Source organism: Camelus bactrianus, chromosome 8 (genome assembly GCF_048773025.1).
Source record: "Camelus bactrianus isolate YW-2024 breed Bactrian camel chromosome 8, ASM4877302v1, whole genome shotgun sequence".
In the NCBI taxonomy this organism is placed as follows: Eukaryota; Metazoa; Chordata; class Mammalia; order Artiodactyla; family Camelidae; genus Camelus; species Camelus bactrianus.
Window position 1 is genome coordinate 53,867,057 of NC_133546.1, and position 12,558 is coordinate 53,879,614.

Below are 12,558 nucleotides of genomic sequence, written 5' to 3' on the forward strand. Positions count from 1 at the left end.
GCTGGACTATTTAGAGTAATGAAACATTGTGGGAATAAGCCTGTATTTTCTGAAAAGGTTGTTTTAGAAGGGTCAGTACTCATACTGTAATTCACCCAAAGTAGGGTGTTAAAGAGTCAAAGTACTTTAATCACATTGTGTGTGGTGTGTGTTGACAAGTAGACATTCAGGCAGGCTCGATTTGTCTAAGTACTTAAATGAAAAATAATGAAAAGGTAATAAATATATATCTGTTTTTTTCCTTAAACAGGGAAGCCTATAGCAAACTTCTATCTCACCTAGGACAAGTGGGACAAGATGAGATACAGAGACTGGAAAATGATAATGCTGAATCCATTTTGTGATTCATCCTCTATATTATAACTGTCTGAAGCCACTTTGCACCGTTCTGACTCCTACCTTTAATTATATAATGTTCTGTTAAAAAATACTTCCTAGGATTTGTTTCCTTACATACTTGTAAGTATATAAATAAGGAAATAAAGGTTAATTATATATGTTATAGGATCTTTGGAACTTGACAAAACTGCATTTCTATTCTGAAGAGGTTTTAGTTAAACTAAAGAAACTTCTTCTAATGGGAGTGTTACCTGTGTATGTCTATTGAGCAGGTTTGTACTGGTTAATCCATGAACTTTTTACTGTCATGTGACTTTCTGCCTTGTGTATGAGTGATGTGTTTCTGTTTGTTTTGTTTTTTACAAATTTATGTTTTATTACACTATTTCAAATTAGCTGGCTGCCCTGTGTGGGGTTTTTTTGGAGGGGTGGTCAGGAGATAGGACTGTGTATTTGTTATCCTTTTTTATACTAAGTGTGAGGCAAGTTAATAAGACCTTTACAAAGCAAACTTAACTCTGTGAGGAATGAGACTGAATCTGGGTAAATGATTATACAGATAATACGTAAATTTTTTAAAAACTTGGGCCAACAGTCTTTATTCTTAGGTCCCAACAGTTATCAGATGTTTCTCTCTTCTCATCCTTTCTTTTGGAATTGTCATTAAAGGATATATCAGGAGGAGGATAGATTAGAGCCCTTACAGAAAGAGAATAATATTCTGGAAAATTTTAAGATTACAAATTAAGAGGTCTGTGCAGTCAGCTGATTTATCTCCCTGCTCTTCAGTTAGAGCCTCTTTTAAATTAGCATCCTACATGTTTACAGGGAACCAGCTTAGTTTCCTGTAGCAGCTATTGTCTGTCAGCCCTCTAACTGTCTCACTCAGATTTATTTTCCAGTTGGGCTCTTGTCCTTGACTCCTTTTTCTGGTGAGCGTTATTTGGTAAAAAGACCTCCAATCCTAGTTTTGGAAACCTACTTGGGCCTCCAGCCCAGCTCTGCTTTGTGACCTTGAGCAAGTTACTTAACCTTTCTGAACCTCAGTTTCTTCAGAGAATAAGAATCCTTTTTTTATTTCACAATGTTCTGGTAGGAGTCAATGGGATAATTGATTTTTTTTTTCTTTGTAGGCATCATTTCTTTTCTTTTCTTTTTTGTTGGGGGGGTTAGGTGGTGATTAGATTTATTATTTATGTAATTCTTTTTTTAATGGCAATCCTGGGGATTGAACCCAGGACCTCATGCATGCTAGCCCTTCACTCTACCACTTGAGCTGTACCTTCCCCCCGATTTTTAATTATAATCATATAATTACAGTGTATATGAAAGTGTTTGGTGACCTAAGTTCTGTCTGGAGGTGAACAGATGTGATTATTGCTCATACACAAAGGTAAAGAACACCTCTCAATTTGTTCCTTTTTTTTCCCTAATCGCATGTCCGAGATGAATGATCCCACTTCTTTTCAGTGTTTTCTTACATATCATGTTTGCTAACTTTGAAATAATTTATTGTTGTCTTCCTTGGGCCTCTAGTCTTTATCACAGTTTCACAATTCCTTCAGGAAAACATTTCAACTCTTTTCTGGCTCAAGAAGTATCTTTTAAAATGAAATGCATTGCAATCAAGAAACTATAGTTAATAACCCTTTCCTACTTGTAATTCGTGAAGTTTAAAGGACTTCATGAAATATAAATGGTCTATTTCTCCCCCAAATCAACCGTCTTTACTTCAACAAATGGGATGAAAAAAAAATTCTTTGAGGTTACTTAAGACTTCATAGCAATGAGTTTGTATTCATTACAGTAGTGACTAATTAAACTAATGATGTATGACTTCGCAGGTTTTAGCAATTGAAATTAAACTATTTAATGGGATGCCTTTAAAGAGGTTATTTATGTGTGTATATGTATAATATATATATTTTTCCCAAGGGAAATTGATAAAGGTATCTTGGAGAATCTTGCTCCTTAGAGTGTGACACTTTTTAAGGGATAAGAAAGGCTGCTGCTGAATCATGCATTACGGTGTATTTCTGTAGATGCTAAGAAAAACAAAAGTTCATACATAAAAAATCAGTAACAAGAAAAAGTCTGTAACAATGCATGTAAATGTAAGTATATAGGTATTTTTTTTACTTATGTGGCTGAAATGTTAAAAAAAAAAAAACTTTTTAAATTGAAGAAAAAAGAAAATTTATGACCAACTCCATTTCTTGAAAGTCTTCACTTGACCCATAACTTATTACTATATCTTGTCTTTTTCCATTCCCAGACTTAGAGTACCTATGCCTGTTATAGGTAAGCCAGTCTCTTTTGGTCGAATCTGGAGTATGTTCCCATTTCTCTTGCTCGCTCTGGTGCCTCTGTGACATTCACATTTTCTTTTATCTTCTCTTCCCATGCTCCATAATAGGTCCCTTCCTACATGTAGGTTTTTCCTTCTTATCCCCACTGGTAATATCTGGCCCTTTACCTGCTCCGTCTTAATTTCTTCTAGTAGTGAACTGGTAAGACTGGCTTATAATTTTATGTCTCAAATCTATCTTTAGGGCTAATTTTTCTCTAAACCTGCCTAGTTGGATTCTCCTGAAATCTCAAGGCAACATGTCGAACTACCTCGGTCACCTTTTCTTGTCCAGCTCCTGCCTTCATTTCCTACCAAGGAATACATGATTTTCCTGAGGCACCCAGCCTTGACGCTTCCTGGAGTCTTCATTGTTCCCCACCTTTCCTTTGATCACCAATGCAAGCTCTTGCTATTTTTTTCGTTTTGCCATCATGTGCATCCAGATTTTTTCAACTGGGCACTATCTCCTTCTTCCCATCTATCTCTAGTCTCCTGAAATTTATTTTTCTCATAGTTCTGAAATTAGTGTCTCTAAAATACTGCTTTCCTCTTGTTACTTTTCTGCTCAAGAACCCAATTTACTTTTCATGGCTAATCTGACATTCAAACCCCTTCAGTCAGGAGACTTTCTGCTCTCTGGCTCTATGCACTTTCTTTCCAGACTTACCTCAAGCAGGAGACTAGACTGTTACCTGCTTTCTCTGAATGCCATGTTCATTCTACACTGTGGGCCTCATTCAGTTTGCCAACTTAGTTTATCACTGTTTCTATAGAAACCTAACCTTAAGACACTTAAATAGGAAGGAAATTAAAATACACATATTGGATATGTAAGCATTCCAGTCAAATAATTTCTTTAAAATATCAGATGGAGTATGAAAGAGATGATTGAAGGACAACAGGGTGATGAAAGGACTTTATTAGACACTCAGATTTGGTTATGATTTAAATTTTAGTTGAACATTGAATTAGGTTTCCATAGGGGAGGAAAAAACATGGAGTATTGTCTCTCTACAAAAATCATTCAGTATTGAGTTCATTTGTATTAGAAGAGTTTCATAGTTTAAAACTTTTTTATTTTATCCATATTTTCTTTTCCTACTAGGCATATTTGACTTTTTCTACTTTTTTTGGTGTATTAAAAATTAATTGTAGTTTGCTAGGTTTTGTGTGTTTTTATTATTACCTCTTATTACTATCTTCTTCAGTGCTTCATCACAAAATTTTAAAACTACCTTGTTCTTAACTAATTACATTGACCCATTTCCATGTACTTTCACAAAATCTTCAACAGTTTTTATTTTTACTTCCCCTTAGTTAGGATTATATATCATTAAAAAATTTGATGAGCCTTTGCAGTTGGAAAAAGCCTTTAGGAAACCTACCTTCCCAAAATTCTACACATTAACATAGCACTTACGTTTCAAAGACAAAAGGTAGATACAAAACCTCACCGAAAACTGTTATCTGTACTAAACCCTGTTTTTTGATTGATAGATTTTTTACCTAAACCTTAACATTTTCCAAAAAGTGATCTCCTGCCTGTTCCTCCCAGGGTTAAAAATACTGCCTTGTCAGTCAAGTGTATAGTATGCTAATGTAAATAACATGTTATCTTTGTTTAAAACAGTTGGTTTGGGAAGCTAGCAAAGTAGCATATTCTTTCACATATTTAATAAGATATGAAATTTATATTATGATTCTGTTAAATTGTATCAGTAAGGTTACCAAAATCAGTACCAAATGATTGAAATCTACCAATTTCTGCTTATTAAAGTTTTTGGTATACTGTTATCCAGTTTATTGTGTTTGTGAATTGTGCTTTTAGAAAAATTCTGGGCACTCTTATTGTATACTCATGTTTTAAGTTATTTGTGCATGTACTAATGACATATAATAAAAAAATGTATATACTCAACTTACACTGCACCTGTTGATCATTCAACTCTTTTTATGACAGATCGACTCTTGAAAAACCAAAATCAAAATGAACCATGTTACCTGGAGGAATAATTTTTATCTTATTCCTGTTGCTTTTATACTCTGTGCTAAAACAAAAGAAAGTTATTTTTCAGCTGTTGCAATGGCTGAAGGGGATACAATATACATGTGGTTTAACTTTGAGGAAAATATGAAGAGAAAAAGTACAAAAAATACCCTGATGATAACCAATTGGCATTTTGTTCTTAAGGATCAAAGGAATTTTACTGCATTTTACATGTATATCATTGTAGAGTCATCTCTTTTCCTGGCTTTTCCTCCTACGGTAAGAACACTCTGCTAATATCTGTGTTGCTTTTTCTTTTTTAAAGTAAAATCTTGAAATGGTATTTAAATTGTTGGAAGTTTCATGGTCTTATGGAAATTCAGATTAATTTAATAATTTAAATATAAATATAGTATGGTCTTTAATTTTGAAGAGTAAAAATGGAAAATGAATTACTGTAGGATAGTTCACTTAAATGGAAAATATAAATCTGGTAATTTCAAAGGAATTTGGTTTATATGACCAACATTGTTTTATAGAATTTTTCATATTAGCTCTTATGATTGATAATTTGAGGAAAAGGATTTGTAAGTGATCTGAGTTTTTTCTTCTTAGGGGAGGGATGCTGTATTTTGGATGCTGTTCTTTGGCTGTAATTACTAGTGTTTCTGAAAGCTCTACAAAACTTAAAAATTCTGACTTCAGTTCTATAAAATTAATGAATAATACACTCAAGTTCACCAAGGACAAGTTTGATAATATACACTGACTTGCTTTAAATGAATAGTTAGAAATCTACACAGAAATAAGAATAATCTCAGACTGCCTTTCTGTTATCAGTCAAGCAAGCTCATTTTTAGACCATTTCCCTTTCATTAATTGGATAGAGGTTCTGGAATTGCGAATAGATTTTAATTGTTGTATAAGGTAAAACTGTTGGAGGAGAAAAATCTGTGTGTCAAGTAGAAATTTTAGTAAAACTGAAATGCTTCTTGTTTAGGTTCTTCTTGAAAAGATTTCTCAAACACTGGAGCCCATTCTTCTTACCTGGTAAGGCATTTTAAACTTTTAATTTAGATGGTTTATACTCTCTGTCTTCCTTCTAAATATCAGTTACCAATATCAATTTTCACTTTTCATAACTGTGCAAATACTCTTTTAAGGTTTTTGTTTGTCTAAATCTGTTCATTTAAAAATTCGCCCTTTTTCTTAGCCCTAGTCTCCCCTCCCACCCTTTAATCTGAATAACCAGTATATACATTTTAAATTAATGTTTTAGTTATCTTATAATGTATCAAGTTAGTGAGTTCTGCATTTAGGATAAAAAATATTTTTTTCACTTCTGATTACTAAAAGTATTACATAAATAAAATGACAATTTCCCATAAGACAAGAATTGCTGAATGATTAACTATAAACTATGCCTTGGAGAAAAAAGTCAGAGTAAAGCCTTCCTTTTAATAAAGGTGACTTAAATCCTAACAAGATCAGGAAGGGGGGGGGGGGGGACTCACGTTATACTTGTTAAATTTATGTTCAAATCCAAATACTGAGTTTTTTATTTTTCTTTTATTTTTCGTCATAGACAAAGCAAATCCAAAAACCTAACCTAAAAAAATCTTTATGCATTATTAAAAGTGGTAGTAATAAAATATGTATCAGTGGTGGAGAATAATCCCACAAGCATTCAAGATTGACATAACCTTTAACAAAGTGGAAAAAATTTTATTAGAACTACCAATTCTAGGTTCAAATTTATGTCAAAGCAATTTATGGTACCAGAATTAGTACAACTAATTTTTTTTGAGCTTTAAAGTGTCATTTTTCACTAAATGAGCTTAAATGAAATGTTTGAGACTTATTATTTGAGGCAAGGATTTATGCAAGTTTAGGAATCTTTGGCTTTGGTAAACTCCCTTTTTCCTAATTAGCATGTCTCTTTCATATGCTTTTCAGAATCATTTATCTCATAGCATGTGTTCGAAGTTACATCTAGTAATTTTTAAACTTCAAAAATAATCTCCCTGTTCAGTTACAAGGTTCTAAAAACAGTAAAATACCTTGTAATTTGAGTGACATTTTTTTCTTAGGCGAAGGACTTCAGATCATTTGCCTAATCCTCACAACATTCTTCTGAATTAATATGGAAATCAATAATTGCCCTCCTTAAAAAGTGGGAAAACTGAAGCACTGTAAAGTTAAGCTCCTGGCCCAAGGTCACGAGCAACTAAGGCAAAAAATCTGGGTATTCCATCTGCCATTTCAGTGTACGTCTGTTATTCGTATTACCTTGAATAAAATATGGCACTTAAAAATTTATGATGTCATAATGGTGAGTCTCTACTGAGCGGTACTGCATAATGTTAAATTTTTAAAAGAAAAATTACAAACGCAGGCTTAAGTACTACAGGGATTAAGTACTGAAGATTTTTTTTTAAGGTCATTGATGGCAGTACTTGTGAAATAAATTGTCTTACTAAGAATGCAATGTCCTAGACAGCACTGATTAGACAAAGTGTACAAAGAGTGTTCTAAAGACCCATGGACCATTAAGTTGGCGCTAAAGCTACACCACAATAAAAGTCATACATATTGTATGTTGACACACTGAGAAGGGTGACAGGCATTTTCAATAAAGTATTTTAGAAAACTGTTCATTTTTTGCTAATGTTTATCTGAATATAAGATCTAGAAAACAAAACAAGGAGGCAGTGAGCACTGAGTATTTTCATGCCCAGAATCCAAAAGTCAGGCTTTTTTTTCTTTCTTTCCCCTCCTGTTTATGATGGTTATTACGAGAGCATTGGCTTTTCAGATGGTGCCAATCCTGTGATGAGGCACTTGGAGAGTTTGAAGGTTAGGGCATGTGAAATATGGAGCTGGAAGGAAGCATGCTGCTATTCCATTGGAAGCAAAAGGGAGTGTAGGCCCATAGAACACTTCTTCTTTGCCTTCTCTACTCACATCCAGTACCTACAAAAGAAGAATAGGAGAAACGGGTAAGCCAGGGATGGTTGTTCACCGTAAAGCTGTGTACATGTCAAAGGGAGCCTGCAGTTGGATTGTCAGGCCACCATGACCATACCTTATGCATTGCTATTTGTTTTACAGTAGAGTGCCAGAAATATGGATTAAGTTCCTGCTTAGTGCTATGCTACACATTTGTTTGTGTATGTGCATATGTACATAGATGTATATATATAATCATTTAATCTTCAGAACAGTGATGAGGTAAGCAGCATTATTCTTTAATAAAACTGCCTTAGACTGGTTAAATAATTTGCCCGAACTAGTTAGTAAATGTTGTCGTATGCTGGTTTACAAATCCTCATGTGTAAAATGAAAACAACAGTGTGACCTTGCATCTTTGTTCTGAAAATTGGTGACTTATAGCTCAGTGCAGCTTCAAAAAAATCAGTTCAGTTGATTCTGGAAATTTTTCCCCAGTTATTTCCCCTTCAAGCTGGAGTTCTATCTCTTTCTTTATATGGAAAAGAGTCTCCTTGTTAGGCTGTGCTTGCTGTCACCTTACTGATTCTGGCTTAATCTCACCACTAGGAAAATTCTTTTATGAGGAGAGCTGATCAGCTCCTATTTGTCAAACCCGTGATGCTCCTTCCAGCCCTCAATCATCTTAAGCTCTCTTCGTATGACCTTCCTCTACTTAAATTTAAAATGTTTCCTCCCTTGGGTCCGTGACCTAAAAACAAAATTTGTCATTGACATCGTCCTATTGCTGGCCACCTTGGTCCCCTTCCTCCACCTGCATCCTAAATGTAGTCAAGCCCCAGCAACATTCCAACCACATACCCCTTGGTTACCCTCTGCCTTAGTGATCTTGTCTACTCTCTTGCCATCATCTGTCACCTGAGTGGGTAATTCTTAAGCCTTTAATGCAATAATGCACTATTTTAGATGAAAGAGGCCCTTGAGATTTAAGGGATCCAAGCTCATAATGGAGGAAACCACTAAAGCCTAGAATAAAAGAAAGATCAAACATATAGCTTTTTTCCCCCAAATGGGTATTGAGCTGTCCCATCCCATTTTTTGAACAATATGTCCTATCACTACTAATTTTAAATAGTTCCAATATATGCTACATACAAAATTTCTTTGTTCTCTTTTGTTAACTTACATATCTTCTGGCAATACTACGTTTAAAGTTAGTTTGACTGTGTAGCGCATGACTCTCCCATTCATTTTCAAGCATTTCTTTATTATTATTATTACATGTTTACTTTCCTAGAGGAACTTTAGGATCAATTTGACAAGTATTATTCCCCCACCCTCTGAGGGAAAGGAAAATTCCATTGGGATTTTGACTAATATTTCATTAAATATAGAAAGTAGAGATCTTGCACTATTTACCTCAATTATATAAGATTACTGTCTTCAAGTTACAGAGAAAAAAACTGAGATGCAAAGTTCAGTGACTTGACCAAGATCACACGGCTAGTAAGTGGTGGAGCCAGTAATTGAGCTCAAGGTTGCAACACAAGAAAGAGCTAGGATTTCATGCCATTTGTGACATCCCCGCCCCAACTGAATACATTTTTAGATGACAAAATACCAGTTGAGGTCACCATCCGGAGAGCTTTTGTCTGGTTCCCTGAGCCAACAGAGACCACGTATGTTAAGCAGATGTAATTTATTTAATCTGTGAGATGGGAAAAGGAAGTGTTGGCAGTTCTTCTCTGAAACACTCCCTGTAAACTGGCAGAAAGAAGGCGTCTGGGAGAAGGAGGTGCCAGCTTGGCAGCATATCCTCCAGCCAAAAACAAGTAATCATAGATGAAGAGCAGTGGAAGTGATCTGGAAACACAGACTAATCACTTGCACACTTAGGCAGCTGCTCCCCTCTGTGCTGCTCTCATCCTCAGCGTACCACATTAGAGTCACCTGGGTGCCTGGCATTTGCTTATACACCCACAGAACAGGGGCACCTGACTTTCCTCAGGAATCTTTTAAGATTTTCCACAAGCCAGCATTACGAACAAGTCCAAATCTCAATCTTTAAACAGTATTTAAGCATGTCTCAGCTTTTCTCTTGTTTGGGTTGCCCTTGTAATGGATCAAATAGTCTATGGAGTCTGTTAAGTCAAGCAGCAGAAAAAAAAAAATTCTTTTTCAGCGTTTGACATGCTTCATTCATGTGTGGCTGAGTCCTACAAATGACGGTTAAATAAGCTTTGATTGGAGTCCAGAAGGGTCAGTCTAATGAGATGGGTTATTGGCTGGTATTTTCAAGAGGGGAAAAAAAAATGACTTTAGTCCTTCTGGATGTTACCAGACCATTCACTGCACTATTTTAAGTGTGACCGTCATTAATCGTAGGCATACCCTTAGAATCCAAGGATGCTACAGACTTCTGACTTATGAAACCAAAACTATGATACTTTTAAAACCTAAACTATAATACTTTTTAAATGTATACTGTTTTTTCCACCACTCTTTCCTGTACTTTTCAACCTGCTGATTTGTACTCAGGAATTTCTACTGTCTAATCAGCATCTTCTCATAAACACGATTCCAGACACTTATTATCTTACTTTTGTTGGATACTCTTCCAGCAACTAGGAGAGAAACGGCTTTTGAACATGGAGCCAGTCTCTCCAACCATCAGTGTATTTACTATTATTGAATCAAAATAAATAGGTTCTGTAGTAACTCAAAATACAAGTATTTGAGACTGTGCAACCATACTTTAGGATGATAATAATCAGTTGTCAATAACTAAAATGAGATGTGTATGATGAGTCTATTATCCATGAAGACTTCAAGTCCAAACATCTCTTTAAGTGACAGCCCATATGCTTATATGAACTTATTATCTATAAACAGTAAAAGCTCTTAAAAAGCCTTTATCAAATTTTTCTGTGCTCTGTGGAACTAGTGTATCAGCCAAGGGAATAAATTTCCAAAATGATATTAAAATATTTTATTGTCCAATCTCATAGATGAAATTTATTTCACTAACACAGCCATTGATTAAAACATTTATGAATTGCCTCTTTTAGAATCACCTTAATCCCAGTGCTACTCCAGAATATCCTCAGTGGGTTAAAATATACACATGTACCCCTTCATCTTTTGAGGACAGATTTGTTTGGAAACAGCCAGAAGCCATGAGCCATATACATTAATTAGTGTATATGATTAGTGACCATTCTAACTTAATTTCTATTCCTTAAGCTAATGTAATGTCATTGAATAGAAATATATCCATAAGTATAGTTTAAATTTGCATCTTTATTACCCAAACTTGCTTTCACGTATAAGTAGTCAAACGAAGGGTCCCAAAGCCACTTAAAAACATGATCCCAGAATTACACAGCACTGCCTGTTGCCCAGTTCAATGTTTTACAGTCCTGAAAGGTACAAAAAAAGAAACCCGAAAGACAGTGAAGACTGACAAACACATGCAAGGATGAAAGACTGGAAGCATTCCTTGAAAGAAAACAGTTTGCTTGTTTGCTGTTATCCAAAAGGTAGGACCAAGCTCTAGTACAAGGCAAACTTCAATTAACTAAAGACTCTTTTAAAGACTTTCATGGTTTTTCAAAGAACTAACTTGTGGGTTTGATAATTTTTTCTACTATGCTATTGTTTCCTAGTTCATTATTTGCCTCTCATTTTATTCTCTCTTTCTACGAAAAAATTCTCAAATATCTATCCCCGCTTTGCTCTCTACTGTTTCTATTATCCCTAAGTTCTGGGTACTTTTTAAACTTCCATTATGATTTCTTTAACCCATGAATTATTTAGCAATGAGTTTTATTATTTCCAATATATAGGGAGTTTATTTAACTTTTTAAGTTCTAGCTTAATTGCATTATAGTTAGAGATCACACAAATGAATAAAATTAGAAATAAAAGAGGAGACATTAGAGTCTAAGGAACGACTCTGGGTACTCCAGATCCTGGGAAATGGAGACATCCAAAAAAATATTACTAAGGCTGATGTTAGATATCTTACTTTAGGGACTGGCCAAGACGGTGGAGCAGAAAGACAGACCCTGAGATCACCTCCTCCCATGAGCACACCAAAATTACAACTATTTGCAAAGCAACAATTAGTGAAAAAGATCGGAACCTACCAGAAAAGATCTATAACTAAAGATACAAAGAGGGAACAACGAGACAGGTATGACGGGTGGAGCTGTGATTTACTCAAGCCCCAGACCCCTAGGTGTGCGACCCATAAATGGGAGAATAATTATAATTGCAGAGGTTCTCCCAAAGGAGTTAGAGGGCCAAGCCCCACATTGAGCTCCCCAGCCCAGAGGTCCTGCACCAGGAAGACTAACCCCCAGAGCATTTGGCTTTGCAGGCCATCAGGGCTTACTTTTAGAAGTCACAGAGGGCTAGGGAAAATAGAGACTTCACTCTTAAAGGGTGCACACAAAATCTCACACACACTGGGTGCCAGGGCAGAAGCAGTTATTTGAAAGAAGCCTTGGTCAGACCTACCTGCTGATCTTTGAGAGTCTCCTGGAGAAACAGGAGGCAGCTGCAGCTCACCCTGGGAACAGAGGCACCCACAGCACCCATTTGTGGGAACTTGTTCTACCACATGGACACTAGTGCTGGCAAGTGCCGTTTTGGAATCTTCCCTCTAGCTTATTATCCTCAAGACACAGCCCTGCCCTGACCCAACACCCTGTAGGTACCAGTGCTGGAACACCTCACATCAAGAAGCTAACTAGGCACAGACACAGCCCTACCTATCAGCAGACAGGCTGCCTTAAGATCCCCTGATCCCACAACTGCCCCCTGGAAATGGTCCTGTCACCAGAGGACCCAGGACTTGGCACCACACGTTAGTGTGCAGCCACTAGAACTGGGACCCCCAAGGCCTTCAGCCAGAGACTACAGAACCCAG

At 35.9% G+C, this 12,558-nt stretch overlaps 2 protein-coding genes across 9 annotated transcripts in view; one reads left to right on the plus strand and one right to left on the minus strand.

The window, feature by feature from the left end:
- The window catches only part of MMS22L (MMS22 like, DNA repair protein), a 107,489-nt gene extending 102,882 nt beyond the window's left edge, over positions 1-4,607 (plus strand). For both annotated transcript variants that reach the window (XM_010948404.3, XM_074368601.1), the window contains one exon: positions 251-4,607. In XM_010948404.3, coding sequence (XP_010946706.1) covers positions 251-344 — 94 coding nt within the window. In that variant the 3' untranslated portion in view covers positions 345-4,607. The remainder of the gene's footprint in view (positions 1-250) is intronic.
- Positions 3,594-12,558, minus strand: part of KLHL32 (kelch like family member 32) — a 185,561-nt gene continuing 176,596 nt past the window's right edge. For all 7 annotated transcript variants that reach the window (XM_010948406.3, XM_074368602.1, XM_010948410.3 and 4 more), the window contains one exon: positions 3,594-7,649. In XM_010948406.3, the coding sequence (XP_010946708.1) occupies positions 7,488-7,649 (162 nt within the window). In that variant the 3' untranslated portion in view covers positions 3,594-7,487. The remainder of the gene's footprint in view (positions 7,650-12,558) is intronic.